We start from the raw sequence: 20,688 nt of genomic DNA, 5'->3' as shown, positions 1-20,688 counted from the left end.
GGTACATTTAGAGGGCAAAATTAAGAGGCTAGATCTATGAAGAACTTTGTATTCTATTTATCTTGGTTGTATAGTTATGAATGGTGATGACATGGCAAAAAGTCACAAAGCATGGTAAAAGAGACAGGGTCCTTGTTTCAAGGCGGGTTGGATGGGTTGCTGATATTGCCGCATATCCCTGAAGCACTGAGGACAGTTGGCCCCGGTTGACAGTCGCACCGAGAACAGAGGGCCCCGTCCTTTCCCGCAGGGAGAGAGGGCACATCGAGCACTAGGAAGCGGCGAGGTCTAGGCGAGGGGTTTCCGGAGTTCATATGAGAAAACGAGGACGGGAAATGTAATTTTTAATTCATATAGCCTATATGCTACATATGAAACGGTCAGATATAACTAATTTTGATCCAAACTAGCTCAAATGTTTAAAAATAGCAAAGTTGTATGATTAAAAAATGGGGATTCAAAAACAGGTTTGCTCCCTCAAGTCTAATAGTGGCGGTGCAGCTGCTCCGCTTGCTCCATCGCTCAAGGCGCCTGTGCTACAGTAGCACAGTGCAGTCTGTTTAAATGACCTGTGTGTGTCCCAAACCATCAACAGGCAGCAAAGGTTAAAAGCACAGTTAGCATACAAATGAAAAAGTAACTCTGATGCATGAAATATATGCAGTTTATCTGCTGCACAAGAGCAAAACACAGATGTACTCATTCTGGTTATTCATAACATGAGCATGTACTGTATGAACATTCAGCTGTTTCCTCAAAAGTCAACCAGACACTCTGTATTTGCAGGATGAGTTTTCATGCAAAAACTCATATTAGATGACTGCAGATATATAGACAAAGCTTCACTCACAAGAAACACATGGCTCTGACCACACTGCTAGAGCTAACATTATCCACACAGAGCTGACTGGGAGGTCTGCTTCCTGTGGTAACGGACATTTTCCACCCATTACTTTTGTGATTTGTGCAGTTTAAAGCACAAAACCAACTTCTCATGTTGATCTCTTAATAAGCTGTCTGTCTTTCAGGTTTATTCTACCCCCCATGTACATGTTCTTCAAACTGTTTTTAATCAACTTTAACTTTGATTTAGTTATGAATATTTAATGTTATGGAGAAATTCTTAATATTTGACACATTTCATGGTAGGTTTTACAATTGTAATTAGCCTCCTAATTCTAGGAGGATGAGGATAAATATTATATTATTTCAACCTACTGTATAAGATTGGAGAGAAAAACTGCCTGTCCCTGACATGATCTGATTAGTTCTGTAAAAATTACAGCTGTAATATGTTGCAGTCACTGAAGACAGTAAGTAGATTCAGATTTAGAGTAAGTAAAGACCAAATTCCTCCAGACTTTCATAATCCTCAGTTTCCAGTGAACACGATTAAGTAAATGCTACTGTAGTGAGTTGCGTAATGACTTTAAAATGACCTCTAGTGTGTCATGGTTGTCCATGACTTGTAATTTTGTAGTTTGACGCTGCACCATCTCACAGACAAATTAAACTGACGTCAATCTCTCAGGACAAATCACCTAATGATACACCACTCATTTAGCCGTTCCGGGGGGCAGTAGATTTTAAATACTTTCCAGTAGCCGTGACATTTATAGGTCAACATGTTTTCCACTCCTCAGGGGGTCAAAGGGTCTGCAAGATGAGGCTTAATCATCCATTCAGTTTGTTGTTGGTTAAGGGCTGGCTTTTCCAGCTTCTTTCAATTAAAACTGGCTCCACTTCCAGCGGTAGTAGCCCGAGGACAGAGACAATGTGATGTGAAAGCCTCAAGGACCTCGGGAGTAACTCGGCACAGTATGAAAGTTTTACAGAGATGAGCTGTGAGTGCCAAAAGGCTGAAGTTGGAGACAGAAAAAGCTGACAAGTTTCTCCTTCTCTCTTCTTTGTTGTGTGTCTGGATGCGTCCATCCTTTTTCCTCTTCTCTGTCTCACCTCCCGTGTCTCCTGTCGACCTCTCGTCCACACCTGCCACCTCTCTCAGATCCAGAGGCACGCAAGCCTGCTGGGATGGAGGAGAAGCTCCGGAGGCCCTTCTTCTCTGCTTCGCTCAGCTCGCCCTCGCCTCGCAGTAACCCCCTTCGGAGGCGGCCAATCAAACACGACTCTTGGGTAGGTCACACACCATCTGCGTCCAAACCGCTAATTGGGCCAAAAATAATGGTTAAATAGTTTCTATGGTTCATGGACGGATAGGGATGCACAGATCCAACTTCTTCTACTCTGATACCGAATTCTAAGACAACAACTCAGGGTACCGATCCACACTAACTCTTTCCCAAAGTTTAAATCTGTACACCTCACTGCATAGAATTCATTAGGATCATTTTATGTAAGCTAACATGAGGCCACCAAAACTGTAACACCACCTTAATTAGGCCAGTATCCGATTTGTTTAATGTTTTGTAAATCCTTGTCTTTATCCTTGTACTGTATTAAAACCTTCTTTTCTGTAATTTACATTGTTTCCTATCAAAAAGCATCTAAAAACTTTATATTAAGTGAGGTTTTACATTTTAGTTATCTAAAATAGTTCTTGTACTATAGTATGAACAGGAGAGCAGTGTGTCCATTGGCAAACAAAACATCAAAATAAACCATGACATATTCATGAGTATGGGACATTTTCCTTGTCTTCTAAATGTAATTTTTCTGAGATACAAATATCCAACAAATCCAGATCAGCATTATTGTAATGACGGATAACTTGAACAGATGAAAGAAGCCACATGTAATTTGGAAAGACCAAGTCAGTTTGCAACATCCAGTCTACTTTTTGCCAGGCTGATAGAGCCCAGTAAAGTAATATACTACAGTAAACATTAGCATATACTTTAACAATGCCATTTTACTTAATTTAATTTCTTCATTTCTAATGTTCATTTAAACATTTTGACAAATGTGATTGACAGCGAATGATGAAATAAACTTTTGAGCTACTTTTCATATGATTTAAAATATGATTCTAAGTACTCCAGTAATTATTTAAGTCAGGGTAGAGGATAAAATATTTTTTACGGGGCAATTTTGGGTGATTTTTTGCCTTTTTTTGTTTGAAATTTGAAGGCATTTTCTTACACAATCACACAATTTTGTTTGCCCCCTTTATTGTGTTTTATGGGGCAAATACCTTGAATTATGGGACAGTTATGCTCTTTGCCCCAAGTTATTTCTGACGCTGATTTGGGTGTAATTGGAGTAGTTACATGTAGTTAAATCATTTTAAATTCTATTTCTATGGGCTCATCGGTCATCATCCTGGTGTTACAGATTCTCAACACTAGGTGGCATCATATTCATGAGAATGACTCCTACAGGCTGATCTCACACAAATTCATCTCTGTTCATTGTTACATATTTTGCCTGATGGGATTTTTCTCTTTTTGGGAGGAGTTATGCTTTAATTGAGAATTGTAGTTTATAATCCCTCCTTGTTTGCCTTACATAAAGTTACATTTTGTATTATTTTCAGTGCAAATTGAACAGAATATTTATTTTATCATATCTATTAGCATCTCATAAATGAACACAATTCAAGGCGATTTAAATTGGGAAAAAAAATGATCCTTGTCTATATGTCTTCAGATTTCCCTCTTATATAATTCATGCTATATTGTCATACAATCACAGTGATTGGAACACAAAGTACACATCAAAAATCTGCATTGTGCAGCGTTTCATTAATTAGCTCATAAATTAATTTGTGTGTCGCTTGGATAAGATAAGTTATAACAAACCGCTGACTCAGTGGAGAAGCTTGAAAGCACAGAAGCAGCAAAATTGTAATGTGAAGTAATTTATGTGTGTATTGATTCATATTGTTCATGTCCCAACAGGACGTGGAGGATGGACTCGATGACGCCTTCTCAAGGTAACCTTTGCTTATTACTGCTAGTCTGCTGAATACTGTGGATGCATTCTTTAATTTAGGAAACAACAGCGCACAAAATACTCAAATGTTCCCCCCCTGAAAACCAAATTTATGAAACCATTTTTATGTTGACTCTATTGCTAAATAGAAATAGATCTCCTTTTGAATGCTGTCAAGCCATTTCAGAGGATGACAGTTGCAGTGAGGGTGATGGTCAGCTGTCAGTAACCGCTCAGACTCTTTTAAAGAAGAAAACCTTCTTCTGACACTGACTGACATAAATATTTATTGAAATGCACACACACTGACACACACAGACAGGGACACACAACCTCCTTTTCTCAGGTAACTCCATGCGAAAATGATGACATTACATCAATGGCAATGAGCTGATGTAGAAAGGATAATTATGTTGATTGTATGGGAACTTATTTTGGTGTTTGAAAATATATTTGTGCAAGTCATGACAGCTTTTGGAGATTTAGTACAATTTTAAATAAATGCTCTGCGGTTAGCAGTAGAAAGAAGTCAAAACTTAACATAACTAATGACTGTAGTTACTGGAGGTGTTGTAGAGCAGTCATTAATGCATTTATTTGGTCTAATTTATAAAGTATTTAACATGTATGTGTTTTCAATAACAGATGCATAAAATTAAGTTGTGATTTATCGAACGTATATCTCTTAGAAATGGCTGGTTTACCTGTTCAAGATAATATAAAGTGATGCAGAAATGGCAGTAAAGATGGTCAGGAACGTTCATTTACACACAAATTTGCTCTTCTCGTGATTCATAGATGAAGCCTATTGTGAATTGGGTCGTGATGGCTTGTCATTTTTAAAAGAGCTGAATACAACAAGGCAGTTTTCGAGTCAAGCAATTGTCAGCTCTATTTAAAGCAAATAAAAGACCATTTCAAGTAGTTGGAGATGACTTGATACACTACCTTGTACTACAATAGTGTTGTGATAATAGCCCAGCTTTGACTCCTACAACCCAATGCTGTAGTCCATTCACTTTTTACTGATGATTGTTAAAAGCATTTTTTTAAATCAGTTATATTATTTGATTTGCTTATACACCATATTATATATCACTGTATAACGATGCATGTGAATAGGCAACCAATCCTCTTACACCAGTTCGTATGATATCTTACGAAAAGTTGTTCCTCATTTACGTGCGTTTTCCTACGAATGTCCAGCAACACGTGTCAATTTCCGCTTGTTACATGCATATGGTCTTTTTGAAATATACTTCTGTCTTCACAGGAAAAAACTTAGTTAGGTTTAGGCAACAAAACTTAGTTAGGTTTAGGCAACAAAACTTAGTTAGGTTTCGTAAAAGATGGTGATTTGGGTTAAAATAACTACGGAAGTGGCGTAACTTGCGTAAAAATCGTTGACTTCTGGTTTCACACGGGATACGAACGTCCTCCCTATGTGCCGTTTGTCACTCTTTATACTTCTCGGTTCATGATAAGCTGCGAATGAAGTATGAGAACAGCCTGGAATAGGCTATTGCAAGCTTGTGTTAAACCTTAAGCTGGTTGACTATAGAAATCATGTGTAACCAGTGAGCAGTCTGAACTCTTGTGACAATAGAAGTGACTATCGTTTCCTTTACTGCCAACATGATCGCCACCTCTCACGACAGAGCTGTCAGGAGCCAGGAAGGGCACTCCACATTGCATCAGTGTTTTGTCTCTGAACAAGGATTACAAATGCAACACTTTTTTGTTTACTCTGAGAGTGTGACAGTCTGTGAAACTAAAATGTGAAATGTGGGTCTCGCGGGTAAAATGTGCTTTGTGTCGTAGCCTCCTTCTGAGACACACAGAGACATAAAACATGATTAACGCTTACAACATCATGCACTTGGTCCCTCTGACATACTCTGTGGTAATGTGCACAACGAGCTGTTAGGAATGTAGGTCAAACAGTCCAGTGAGTGTCTGAGCCCCCTGCGTGGCTTTTCATTTCCTCATATAACCAGCTGATATGTGTGGATGTGTGTCCTGCAGTGCTGTATTATCCCCTCCACAAAGAGAGAAGAGCAGCGGAGGGATGGTGCCTCGCACATTAAAGAGATCGCAACTCATTAAGCTGTGTTGCCTGCGGCTAATATATGTTTGTTGTGTTGGAGCATGCAACACTTTGGTTCAAGCAAATGAGGCAGAGATTATATACAGAAGTGTACGTAGAAGCTGGCTGGGTGTGGAGGAGGAGATGGGAAGAGGAAGGCAGGTCATCCCTGAGGCTGTTCTCAGCAGGGACGAGGAAATACTGACCTAATGTGTGGATGTCAAATGGAGGAACACTTAGATCTAAATCTGACATCCTTGAGGAAATGCTAAAGGATTGTGGGAGAGTGTTAAAGCAAACCTCCACAGCCGAGGTCAGCAAGGATGTCAGGCTCTGCTGTGGCAAATGGTGGATAAGATCTGTCCTGAAACATGAAAGACCCTGGATCACATTGAGTTGTCATGGCTGTCACACCTCCTCAGTGTTACTTTGAGAGTGCTTTTAGATCAGTAGAGGAGGGCTGTGAATGTTCAGGGATCGCACTTTTGACTACTGCCATGGTTAGCTCTACGGTCAAGCATTAGATTTTGCTCGATCACAAAGCAGTACGCCAATCGGGACATGCGGACCCGAATACGTGCGGACCCCACATCACTGTCCGCCATCCTTTTTCTCTACAGAGAAAGCTGAAAGGTGGAAAGGACGGAGGCTGTGTCCAGTAGAGGGCGGAGCCTGTGCTTATAGAACTAGGGTTACAATATTGTAACCGTCTATATCATCATCAGGTTTTGTTCCCTGGCCACAGTCATGAACTGTTCGGTCCTCAACTGCTCTGTACTTTTAAGAGCTTTGTGTAGCTTACGGTATAACAAAAAATGTTCAAATGACTAGTCAACTATTTGATATTTAAAGATATAGTGGAGTATTGCGTCCTGAACACTGTTGCTGTTGCTGGCACTGTTTGTGCAACAGTTGTTTGGGCTACGGCGTTGCAATGTTGAGAGCCATGTGGAGGCAATCCCTCAATCATAGATATGCTATGAATTTGTGATTTAGCACCTTTTCAGGCATAATTTTTTTACTTTAGGTTTGTTGTTTTGTAGGCTGTCAGTACAGAGAACCATTATCACTAAGCTAATGTCTCTGCTTTGCCTCTTTAAGAGAGAGTGTGAATTTAAAGATGACATTGGAGGCCAGTTTGTTGGTCTGTGGGCTGGTGATTCACTTTAAGCCATTATGTGTGTATGTAGCAGCACAGCCTTTAGGGGTCACTAGCAGTGCTTTATAGTCCTGCCAAACCAGCTTCAGTCGAATCATTTTTAATTAACTGTATCAGCAGCACAGGTCAGGGTTTAGGGCTCTGTGAAGAATCCAATTGTGAGAGTAGAAGATAGTTATTCAAGTATATTCAACTATTGACATCAACCTCAGTTCAAATGCGTTTATTTAAATACTTTAATTTGTATTTAAGATTGCTTCAATTAACGGTGACCTCAGAGTTAAACTTGTGGCGAGGTATTATTTTTTGTATTCTAAGCCTCTAGAGTGTTTTTTTACTTCGTGCACGGTGGCGCCGGGACAGCACATGCTGTTCTGTAAACAGTCTCCAGTAAGAGACATTCTGAGTGTTTTATTTATTATTTAGTCACTTAGGCCTGATTTCCTCTGTCTTCTATCTGACATGCAGCAACATGGAAGTAGAGGAGATGGACACCGGTAAGTGATGTGACCGGCATGTTACTTACTCGTGCTTGATGTTGCATGTTGCATGAGGCCTTACATTTAGAATACCTCTGATTTCTGTACAGTACTATTTCAGTTTTGTCCAGAAATAAGCAAATCATATAAATCAATAGTGGTTCTCATCTTTGGAGCATTTGTGATGCCTCAAGGACCCCCTCAATGAGGGAAACTGTACAAAACCACATTGAAATTATTTAGCCTCTTGAATATAAGTAAATCAGGCCCGACTTTTTTTTCTTGCAAACTTCAATTATTGATAAGCTACTATTATTTTCAGAGGTGTCAGTTGTGGGGATTTGGTTAGGAATAAATTATTCCTTTTGTTATCTAATAATTAGGGCTGTCAACGTTAACGCGATAATAACGTGTTAATACAAATTCATTTTAACGCCACTAATTTCTTTAATGCATTAACACAGTCAATCTTTCGGAGGTTGTAGCGGGCTCAGTTTTAAAGCGAGGTTGAAGATACTGGTATCAAAATCAGAAGCCAGTGGTACCAACCATGTCACACTAGCCTGTCGCGTAGGAGGTGAAATAACGCTCCAAACTTGCACTAAATTTTGGCAAGGAAAAACTGGCATGGGCATTTTCAAAGAAGTCCCTTGACCTCTGACCTCAAGATATGTGAATGAAAATGGTTTCTATGGGTACCCACGAGTCTCCCCTTTACAGACATGCCCACTTTATGATAATCACATGCAGTTTGGGGCAAGTCATAGTCAAGTCAACACACTGACACACTGACAGCTGTTTCCTGTTGGGCTGCAGTTTGCCATGTTATGATTTGAGCATTTTTTTTATGCTAAATGCAGTACCTGTGAGGGTTTCTGGACAATATTTGTCTTTGTTTTGTGTTGTTAATTGATTTCCAATAATAAATATATACATTTGCATAAAGCAAGCATACAGTAGTATTATATACTGTAGCTGACAATTATTAAATACTTGACAAATCTCCCTTTAAGGTATGTTTTAAACAGATAAAAAGTGTGATTAATTTGCGATTAATTGATTAACTATGGACAATCATGCGATTAATTGAAATTAAATGTTTTAATCGATTGACAGCCCTACTAAAAATTATATTTTTGATGGTGAAAATGCCTGATTTTAATGACCAAAAATTGATAGATTTGTAATTTATTCAATGTTCTGTCTTTTGAGAAACAGTAATTTAAATCCTCACCTTAGTTCAAAATCTCCAAGTTTGTATTCAGGCACAAAGTTATTCATGTAGCTATTATCATCAACTGCACATCATACACAAAGAAAACATGATCAATCTTATCAGTGTGTTGTAGAAAGTAGCAGTTGCGTTCACTTGCCTGCTCTATAGTTATCATCTGGTCTTGATTGTGATTGTGTTGTTTGTATGAGTGACCTCATAGATATTGTAATGTCTGCCACTGATGACTCTCTCTATGTTTGCCCTCCCACTCATTGACCATCATTCCACTAATTCAAATGCTCTGCATGCTCCTACTACATTTTATCTGTTCTTCTACTCTCAGTTCTCAATCTTTGCATATCCTGACCTCTGTAGAAATCTTACTTTTCCCTCTTTCTCTCTTCCTGTGTCTGTCAGACTGGCCGAGCCCTGCTCCGAACCCGTCTCTGACAATGCAGCTCTGAGTCTTGGCGAGGTCCCCGACGGGAATCTGTTGTCTCTCTGCAACAATGAATTTAAATAACACGCGCCGGCAATAACTGCCCAATTTACTGTACAGCACCACAGAAAATAGACAGAAACCATACCAGAGGCCAACAAAACAAAACAGCATACATCGCTTGAACAGACAGGAAAATATAACACGCTTCCCGATGCACAACCCGAGAGGAGAGGCTCTGTTTGATTTCCTGTGGCTGCTGCAGAGAAGACAGAATGGATACCCTGATATTATAAACTACTATTTCTGTGAATGCCTGCCAGTCAACACACACTCTACTCAGTGTAAACAGCCATCTTCAGCCAAACTCTCACAAACTGCCAGATGAAAGACAATGCACACAATGTGGAATACAACGTAGCGAGACAAGCAAGAATTACAAATTTCTACTCAAAGACGTTCCCTCAGAAGATTCATGAGATGGAGTCTCCTTCTTTTAATCAAAATTTGTAAAAAAAAAAGAAAAGAAAAGTACTTTCACACATGGATTTTAAGGTTTTCTCAGCATCAAGAAGTCCAGAGACATGTGTACATAAGGCTGCCATCTCTTTCTGAAAGTGTGAAAGTTCTCTGATGCCGTCGTTTGCTTGACGGAGTAACAGCTGCCAGACTCATGTCCAGTGTTAGAGGTCATCAGCACAGCTGGTACAAAATCTTCAGCCATGATATTTGATGAATTATGCGTTCATCATTCAGTTTGTTGTGCTGATTCAAGCAGTTCTTTGAAGAATGAAACGGCATGAGATGTAGTAATTAGACATACTGTACCCATGTGTCATCTTTTTATTGATTGCGGCATAAATGTGTCATAAAAAGGCCAGAATCCACCTTGAAAATTAAGAAAATGTTTCTGAATGAGGCATACGTGTACCATTTACAGCATATGGTACAGTGTATACACAAGTTCCCAACACAAGGACTGCTTACTTTGTGTATCCAAGTCAAGCCAAATCTCTTGGCCTTCTTTAGCTGATGGATTTGCTCAGTTATCATGAAGATGGTTTAGTTTGTTATATAACAAGTGGTTGTATAGATCCGGAGGGGGTGGTATCAAATAATAGAAATAAATTATCTATTAGGCCGTGTGATAACAAACTAAACAATCACCATGACAACTGAGCAACTTTATCTGCAGAGGAAGGCCATGAGAAGTTGTTAAAAGCTTTGGAAGGTCAAGAATCAACCTTCAAGCTCAGTTTTGCTCTGTTGTGTTAGACACTAGTCTCAGCAATGCATTTAGTAAACTAGAGCTTAGGTCCATTAGCAATGCACTTGACAACCCACTACAGTTTGGCATTTAAAGGGTTACTCCAGTGATTTAGTATTGCACTTTCATAACGTTGGGTGACTCAAAAGAGACAGATTATTAAAAGAATGATAAACATTTAAGCAGCAGATTCTTATATCTATTATCTATTTTATATTGCTGTGAAAACATCTTCAAACAACTCTATTTATTCAAGTTTCTCACCAAAAGCTATATTATACAAGATTACATTTGAACATGATAGCATTAGAATTTACCTTTACCCAATACATTTTTTTTTTACTAAATAGAGCCTGAACACCTCATAATGTAAATCAATTGCACCTGCCGTTAAAGTTAGTTAACAGCTAACATTACTAGCTCTTGTCCTGCCGATTTTAAACATGGATTTGTTGTTCGCAATGTAGCAAATAGAGTGCATCCCCTGGACGCATAGTCATAGTGAGTTTACTGTGTCCCAAACACATTTTCTGTTGTCCCCGGAACGCTGTTCGTCTCGAGCCCTGACGGTACCTGCTGTACTGCAGATAAACGAATACCATCACATTTTCAGAATTTTGGCATTGACTTGGTACCGAAGTATCGGTTCTCGTGACATCCCTATTATACCCTACCTGCCTGGTAAACACCCACATAATCCAAGCTCCATGCTCCCAGTTTGTAAGACAGGCTTTGAGTTAAGATTAAGAAAGAAGATAACCCTGATGACATCACTATGACATCACCTGGGTTATTTTCACAGACTTTGGAGCCAAGACATTATACATCTGTTTTTGCAGTTTTTGAGTAGTACTAATCATGACAAACAAACTTGAACTTGATGTGTAAAATTGATGGAGTGCCCCTTTAAGGTAAACACTTCTCAATCTAGTTTTAAAGACGTTGAATCCACCAAAAAACACACAATAATTTAAGAATGAAAATGAATATTTCATTGATAATGCTTGCGCTTGCCTGCTTTATGTTAACAATGTGTATAGATTATGTTTGCAATGTAAAGAAAACAATCTTCACCACCCAACAGCAAACCTTTCTCTCGCAGAAGCAGGCGGACATTCCTGTAACAATCACTTTCAATGCTGTCTCATATGAATACGGCTTATGTAACCAAAATATAATGACTATTTTACATTCTGCCGTCTCCTCAATCAGTCAGCTGTCACTGTACATAAAGATGATGCTACTGTTAAAGAACAGCGATGATGTAAGGTTACAAGGACACGTGTATGCCAAGGCCAAACTATTAGAGTATAGAAACCTATTTCCATATGCTGTATTTTTTCAATGTCAGAGCTGTGTAATTTATGTATGCATATTGTATCATTATACATGATGTAGGATTAATAGAATCAGGGCTTCACACAGGTTGTTTTTAAAAAATAATTACCACTCTTGTTGAGATGTGAAAGTGTAGATGCTTGTATGTTTTGCATTAGCTTAGACAATTTGTACAAATGTAATGGTATGTGTTTTATTACTGCAGGAATTGCTTTATTTTTTCAAAGTAGCCACCAGTATCCCATGTACAGTTATCAAGTGAAAGTCCACCTGTGATCGACACAGTTCACATTTCCCTCTCTTAACTGCAATGGGTGCACAAAACACGTCTTTTGTTCCAAATCTTATTATAGATGAGTTGTTGCTCTGCTAAGACTTAAATTATTTTTATCCGCTGCTTAGATGACGTTTACTGTCAAAAGGATATTGTATTGTGCCCCAGTCTGGCTGAAGTGGTCCTCTCTGTATTCATGGCGTCATGACTGAGACGGGAGGTAGCGGGGGCTCAGTGTCGTTGTCATGACACCCGCTGCAGAATAATTGGATGGCTTTATCAGGTTACGCCACGAAGCTTAATTGCATTGTTTCGTTCCTGACTGGCTGAAATGCCGAATCCATTGCATCTTCGAAGAGAAAGGAAGCCCTTTACTGTTTTGGGTATCATAAATAGCCTCCAGCATGTCTACGGAGGATCTATCGAGCCATGTTTGCAATCGAGTATTGACCGTTCAGCCGAGTGCACAGTCAAAATGCAACGTTGTCATTTTTTTGCCTTACCTTTCTCTCCAACATCTTTTCTCACGAGTAGAAATGATTTTCTCACCTTTTCAGCTCCGTCATTGACTTAATTGATTGATTCGTGTGTGGTTTCTTCAATATCTGCTGATTCTGTGCTATTGGGTGATATTTGGAGATGGGCTGTTGTCCAGGAGCTCTCAGACTCTGAATTGGTTTTCAATAATGACAACAGACAAACAGAGTTTTGAAAGACATTTACTCATATGGATAAAAGGTGGAGTTGCTTCTGCACAGCTTCACCACAAGCTGCATTATTATCAGCCCTGTCAAAATTACGCTCCCACACAACTAAATTGCATTCTCAATTACATTTGGAAAGAAACGTATTTTGTCGCAGATTATGGTCGTCTGTTACATATCAGAAATACACTTTTAAGTCTGCGGACGGCCGCAGCAAATGACGTAGTACAACGTGCAGAGCAGGTGGCGTAGTATATCGAGCGACTGTGAATGATAATACGTTGAATAAAAATGTTATTGAATAATAACGGGTATAACAAGCGTACACTGTATACGTGTGCATATCTTTGATATTCAATTTGTTATGAGTTCATAGATACCAAATATTTGATTGTGCTCCTTGTAGTTTCTGAGACACAGCCATTTTCTTATCATATTATATTTAGTCTTTGGGCACATGGGACGACTGCTTTTTCCTAAAATATAATGAGCGTCTAACAGTAGTCCCATGTGCCCAAAGACTAGATATAGTATGATTAAAAAAAAAAACTCACTTCAGCCAAACAGTTTGACCCATTTTTGAAAATTTCCCAGAGAGCACTTCCACCAAAGGAAATGAATAATTTCAGTTGCAGGCACAACAGGTTAACTGATTTTCAAGCATAAAAAGTAGTGTAATAAAATGTTATTTTGCAGCCAAGTCCCTCTGGGTTATTATTCAGAATTGATCATTCCCTGTATAAATTGTACTATGGCACGAATTGATCTGCTAGATTGAGGTTTTGTTTAATGTAGGCAGTATTCTGTATAGAGCACACTGATACCCAGCAAATGTTGAATGGATGCGGTTCTTTGGTGCAGCCGGGGACAGACCTGCACTTGGAGGTATAACATGCCAATTTGAGTCTGGAGTGCCCTGAATATAAATCAGCCTGTGGAGGTTTGAGGCCAGAAAACATTTGAGGCATTCAGAATTTTTCGGATAAGCTATTATTGTCTAAATTCACCACTGATGTTTACAGTATCGGTTTACTTTTCAAAGAAGGTGCTTATTTTCTATCTATGCAATTAGTGGGTTTCCAACAGTGTTGTGTTATTATGATAATAGCAAGTTGTGTAGAAACCACAAGTAGTTGTCCTAAACTGTGTAAAAAATGTACATAATTTGGAAACTGTTATGGTTTGTTACATATTTATGCATAATAAAAGACTTTGTACACATATTTCATTGCATTTTCTTATTGAATATAAAAGGCCATTTGCAGAAGCCGGTGTTTTGTTGGACTTCTTCTGTCATATACAGTATAATTGCAAAGATACACTTTGACGGTCAGCAGTGCTAGACAATATGATTGCAATGTCTTTTTATAGCAAATCAATTTGATTCCAAGATTGCTCTATAATTTGATCAATAATGAGTTTCAACAAATCATCTTCAAAAGGAAACCAATTAAACCACAGCAGCTCACTGTGCAGACAAGCACTTTATTTATCGTGGCCCCTCTACTCATCTATCCAGAACATTTCAGTTTAAACATCAAATGTTAATCCATACAGTTTTTCCAGCTTACTGTGGTCGATCCAAAGCAAGGACAGTTTCTTGTTTGTCTGTATGACTGGCACGATCGCATCGATATGTTTGTTCATTCAGCCCTCTGCTTATAATTGAAAATGTGAATAATGCATACCAGGTGCAAGGCAACAATATCTTGTCTGTTTTCTCAATCAGAATTAATAATAAAAAAAATGTCCACATGAACTTTGATTCCTAACCCAGGCAATTCAATTTTACGTACAATTAATATTTGCTGCACCTATAACTTTTTCAGAAAGATGTATCATACTGCCAACCGGAGTAATCTTTAAAGGGGAGCACCACCTAAATGAAGAATTCCAATATGTTATTTCCATGGCCTAGGAAAGTTCAATCGATATTTGTGTTACTCTCATGAGTTGTTATTTTATAATCATCATAAATATAGGTACAACTTCTGCACAGCTCAGAAAGCTCAGGAAAATCAACCTTAAAAATATACTGTCAAAAAACACACAAAAAAAATGCCCCTGGTGCGTAAAGGCCACTAGACCAATAGGAATAACATGTATGAATTTTTAAAATGGCCATACAGTAGTTGCCCTTTAAATATGCTATATAGACAAAGAACCTGACGCAAAGAAGGTTTCTGTTTTTGTTCAAGCAGTATATGATGGCCACTCCCATGCTCTATTATGTCCCATGTGTTACAGAAGCAATTTTTGGGTTGATACCATTAGTTACACAGATTTGGTGCTGAAATTAACCATTTTTAACCTCAAGAATGGATAAAAATCAATATTCCCTCCAAAATACCACATTGAGACACCAAGACCTCGAGGAACATCATAGAAAAAACGGATTATATTTTTTCGGTGATTGGACAGCAAGCACTTCTGTTCTGGAAACTACTCATAAACCCCCCTTATTGTCAGTATACCTAGGAAAGACACACATCCTCTGAATGCTCTACGTCTCTAGTTTGTGGTTTTTAAAGTTTAATGAGGCTGTGATTATCCTAGAGGTCACAAAAGTTAATTTTATACAGTGACGTCAAGTTTAAAAAAATGGTCTCATTATAATGAAATGGCTCCTATAAGGACTAACATCATCACACATGAATATAATTGGGCTCATTGGATCCACAAGAGTCTCAGCTTTACAGTGATACCCAATTTATGCAATTGACTGTTTAGTGACCCCAATATTCAAATACACCATTTTAGAATAGGTGAAAATAACACATTTATATGTGTTATTAATTAATTATTATGTGTTATTATTATTGCATTAAAAAAACTGCATGTTTTTGCATGTGGCCATGCCAGTTTTTCATGTGACATGACATGATTGATACCAATGGATTCCTTAAGTTTTCTAGTTTCATATGATATCTGTACCTTCACTCTCACTCTCTTTGAGCCTGTTCCAGCCTCTGAAATACAGTAAAGTCGGTCGTGATCGCTCGCGATCCGGTGTGTCTCAAGGGGTTAAAGAATGAATATTTATGCTCATCTGGAGCACTTCACCGAAAAGTTGTCAAGGGTTCAGAGAAGGGCTTTTATCCCCCATATTTTGCAGGTGTAAAACCCAATCAAATCAAATTTGTGCGTGCGTGTTCTGTGAGACGGCAGTGCTCTGTGTGAGTGTTTGTTTAGTCTGATGACTGTTTATAGAGGTATGCAAATATCATTTTAATTTTGTAAAGATGTGGAGGCTGCATCATGGCAGGGTGCCTCCAGTCTCGTTATCAGGCTGTGGGGGAAAAATCAGAGGGGTTTGAAAAGTAGTAGTTTGTAATCTGTATTTGTAAGATCATGTGTGATAAATACAAATGACAGAAAACAGTATTCATTTCACATTTATCAACCCGTCTACTTTTATCAGCCTGTAGGGAGGACGACTGGTGAATCCTCTGCCCTTAGAAGTTTGATTTCTAATCCTGGAGGACTGGACTCTCCAGAAAACTCAAATGTGATCACCCTGTCTCTGTGGAGAATCAGACCTGTCTTCAGGAGGGAGATCAGCCTCCGGTGAGCACCAAAGAAAAAGCTGTAGAAAAAAAGCGCACTTTGATATTTTCAGAGAAGTCACTGGAGACTGAGAAGCTGCTCGGTGTTATTTCATGTGCTGCATTGACAACCACAGACACATCAATGCTGCTTGTTTGCTGCTTCTGTGAGCTTTGGCGTTACATTTGAGTGGTGACAACAATTCACAATTTCAGTTTTTTTTTTTAAATGCTTTTGATGTTGGCTTTGTTTTGATCAGTATGCCAGAATGACTGGAGATGTTGAGACAATGACAAGAGACGGTCGGCTTTTCTCCACTTAAACTGCTTAGTGCTCTCCTGGTTGATCATTGACAGATGGGAGCTCAGTGCAGACAGAGTCATCAGAGTCTACAGCGGCCAGTCAAATCCTGTTTTTATGGACAAATTGTAGTGTCATTTACTAAATATTTGAGTGTGCTGCAGAGGTGTGGACTCGATTCACAGAACAAATTTGATGACTTTAGACTCAACTTGACAAAAAACAGACTTGCAACTTGACTTGGACTTTAACACCAATGACTTGCGACTTCACTTATACTTAGACCTTCCCCCAAGCCCAAAGATTATTAAATTATTTTAAAAGTGTGCCATGAATCAATTCATTTCCAGAATGAACTAAGGTTAACGCTGTTCATTTCCAGCAAGTTGACACTTACAGAGGACCTATTATGCTTATTTACAGGTGCATGCTTATATTTTAGGTTTCTGCTAGAACATGTTTACATGCTAACACTTTATTTTTCTCATACCGGCTGTGCTGCAGCACCTACCCCGTTCTGAGAAAAGCCCAGTCTGCTCTGATTGGTCAGCTGGCCCACTGTTGTGATTGGTCAACCAAACCAAACTCTTCGGACTCCGCTCTAACTAGCTTTGTTGGAGGGCGTGCCAAACTAGCCGCTAGGCAGGAATTTTGCATATGTGTTTTACTTGGTGACATCACCATGTTATGGAGGAAAAGGCGGGACTTCAAACCAGGCGTTTCAGGCAGTTCAGGAGCAGTGTTTCTGTGGTGGGAGAGTAACTTCCTTTGGCGTGGACTTTGGGCTTTGTAACTTTTTCAGACCTTTTACATGCACAAAAAAAACGATGTAACACATTAAAGGAAATGGAAAAAGCACAAAAGCATAATAGGTCCCCTTTAATTCCTCAGATTTGTATTATTATTATTAAGTACAGTCGCATTTGTTTTAACAAAGTAAAAAGAGCATGATTTTTGTAAATTGAATAAATTATTACTCTGTTGTTAAAATGGCATTAGATTTAGTGAAGAGAAGAATTATGACTTGTTTAGGACCCGAAACGCAAAGTTTAGGATTTGGGACTTGCTTGTGACTTGCAAAACAATGACTTGGTCCCACCTCTGTGCTGTAATGATGAAAGAATAAGAGTAAGAATAATAGATTGGATGAAGCAGCACCTTCATTTTTGCATCCTGAACTGTGACCCAAACCAACTCTGACGCTACACATTACAAGATTATTCTTCTATAATACATTCCACAACTATTCTCACAGTACAGTTTATATAAGATACTATTTTAGGAATTCTTGTTTAACTTTGGGGCAAAATGTTCATTACCAGTGTGTAATTTGTCTGTGGTGTCCAGGGATCTGCTAATGAACAGCTCATTTAGTATTCATAACTGTGTCATTAATTGCTAATTGTCTATTTGATACTATTTTGAAATGGCTAATTCACTACTGATAAGGTGTTCCACACTACTCTAATGGCTTAATGTGTTGGTAATGGCTGTACCGTTTGATATTGAGGATCTATTGAGACTGGCATGTGGAGGTCAGATAAGCTAAAGTTTTAACTACTGGAATATGGAGGGAAATAACCTGTAAGTGTTCCCATTGCAGTTAGTATATATGCAGGTTATTTGGCACATAGCAGTGAAGCATCAGTCTGGTTTTATGATGTATTTATCATGTACAATATTTCAGGACACGCACTAGCAGCAGTTTTCACCTTCAACAAACCTTTTACCTCTGAAAAACTATTTTAACATGACCAGTAACGGTAGCAAATTTAGAGATACATTTTGACTATCTATTTGAATATCAGGCCTTCTTGTTCATCTATTTCTGCTCAAGGTAGAAATAAAGTACATGTGGAGAACAGAGGATAATATCGCTGCACATGGAGCGATGGGACCAAGTACTACATTAATGAAAGTAGACTCCTATTCAAACCCTATATTCACATCTAACCAAAGCTTATCTCAGCCCATAAATCACCTGAACATCTAATGGAAAGAAGTCTGCAGAGACAAAGTTAAGGGAAAAAAGGAGAGGGTGTACAATATTACCTATTAATCCCAGAGAGGCTGTAATCACCTTCTATTTCAGGATGAGCTGTATTCTTAGGTACGTCTGTGTAATTACATTTTTGATGAGGAACATTCTAGTTTAAAGGCCAGGTGAAATGGCTCATTGAAGTTGTACGGCAGCAGACAGTGTTTGTCTCGTAACCTCTGCTTCATTGTAGCAATTGTTGTTGAGATAACTGCTTGATTTTGAGGTTTTATTATAGTAAATATAAAGTGAACAGATAGGTACAGTAGCTTCATACTATGTGTTTGCAATCAATGAACTGTAGGAATATCCTGTAATCTTTGGTAGTGTGACCGATGTCTTGGATTTCCACTGAGCTTTCTCCTGGTCCAATCATGTTCAGCATCACCGAGAGTATCAATGCAGCCGTTCGACTCAAGAGCTCTTGAATTGAAGAGCTTCAACAAGACCTGAGCTTCAAAATCCCTGCCTGTTATCCCTTACATCACTGGTTCCAAACCTTTTTCCTTAAGGGACCCCTTTTCTATCATTGAGTAAACTGACGACCCCTGACTAAGTGACATATTTTCAACAATAACAGTACAGAACAACTGATATACTGTACAATTAACCCAAATGGTGAACGCAATAACTGCAGGAAGTTTGTGTAAAACAAGCGATTTGTATGGATTTGGAGCAGATTATTTCCTGTGAATATTGCATCAGAGATGAGTCTTCCTGTTATTTTTTAACACCATTCTCTGTCTGTATCATGTATTTCTTTGAATATCTAATACATACAAATTCAGTGTTTTCTTCTCCCTGACACTTGGCCATTGTTCTATTAGCTCTTTGTTTGTTTTAGCTGCTTACTTCTCTAATGCAGGATGTTTAGTAGAGAGTTAAGGCTCTGTGTGAATATAGCTTGTGTTCATTGTGCCCTTTTCCTGTTAATAACTTAAAGGACCAGTGCGTAATTAGGGGGATCTATTGGCAGAAATGGAATATAATATAATATAAATACGTTTTCTTTAGTGTATTATCACCTGATAATAAGAATCGGTCGGAGCGGGTCCCCTCTTCACGGAGTCCACCATGTTGCACCGCAATGTTTCTACAGCCCACGTTAACTTTTCCTGTTTGGGCTGGAGTAGATCCCGTCGCCGCCGCCGCTCTCTCTCTCTTGCTTCATCACTCACTTGCCACGTACACACACACTCTAACCACTGGCTCTGCTCCAAATGACCTATGCTACTCTTACAAGAAATGTCTCTAAAGAGGGGCCATTCACGATTTTGCGTCGGCCACCGCAGCTCTCCAACGCGTTTGACACACGGGAGACGCTTCAGTTGGTTGCAATCTCCTAACCTCATCGCTAGATACCGCCAGATCCTTCAGTGCCTTACATCACATCACAATCCCAGCCATGTTATGTGGCTTTCTCAAACGTATGAGTTGGAAAACAGCATTGCTTAATTTTAAGACTATGAATCTAAACTCAGGAAGCTCATTTTATCTATGCTTATTTGTTCACAATATCAGCCAATATTTAAGATTGATTGTGGTGTCTTAAAGTTCTTTAAGGGAACATAAATTCCACCAACCGATTTTGATGCACCAGGTGTCAAATACACCAGATTCAGGCTGAGCAACAAAAATGCTGCAGTTGTTGCACCAAATACGGTTCACGTCGGGATTTAATGCATCACTTTTCTGCACTACATGCATTTTGTACCTCAAAATGAAGGGACCGACTATAATATTTAACCACCATATTATTAGCTAATTAATCTGTAGCACTTTTGAGGTATTACCTGCATTAAAACACTTTTTGTGACACAGCTTGGCAAGCATTTTGTGCATGAAGTGCTGTTTTCAACTGTACTGTAAGTCTCGGGCCAGCATTTAATGCACAAAATGCATCTTTGTGACAGTTGACGAGCAGTTTGTGTGTGAATGTGCATTTTGTGCG

At 38.8% G+C, this 20,688-nt stretch overlaps 1 protein-coding gene across 6 annotated transcripts in view; it reads left to right on the top strand.

Annotated features, from left to right (window-relative positions):
- LOC141755825 (low density lipoprotein receptor adapter protein 1) overlaps positions 1 to 20,688 on the top strand; it is a 155,634-nt gene that overhangs the window by 38,764 nt on the left and 96,182 nt on the right. For 3 of the 6 annotated variants that reach the window (XM_074615067.1, XM_074615069.1, XM_074615071.1), the window contains exons 7-8: positions 2,006 to 2,133; positions 3,858 to 3,892. In XM_074615067.1, the coding sequence (XP_074471168.1) occupies positions 2,006 to 2,133; positions 3,858 to 3,892 (163 nt within the window). Of the gene's footprint in view, positions 1 to 2,005; positions 2,134 to 3,857; positions 3,893 to 4,040; positions 4,481 to 7,604; positions 7,634 to 9,248; positions 10,731 to 20,688 lie in introns of those variants that run through there. The other 3 variants (XM_074615072.1, XM_074615070.1, XM_074615068.1) reach the window with 3 other exon arrangements.

The sequence above is a fragment of the Sebastes fasciatus genome, chromosome 18, assembly GCF_043250625.1.
Source record: "Sebastes fasciatus isolate fSebFas1 chromosome 18, fSebFas1.pri, whole genome shotgun sequence".
NCBI lineage: Eukaryota > Metazoa > Chordata > Actinopteri > Perciformes > Sebastidae > Sebastes > Sebastes fasciatus.
This window is presented reverse-complemented; position numbering and strand designations above follow the sequence as displayed.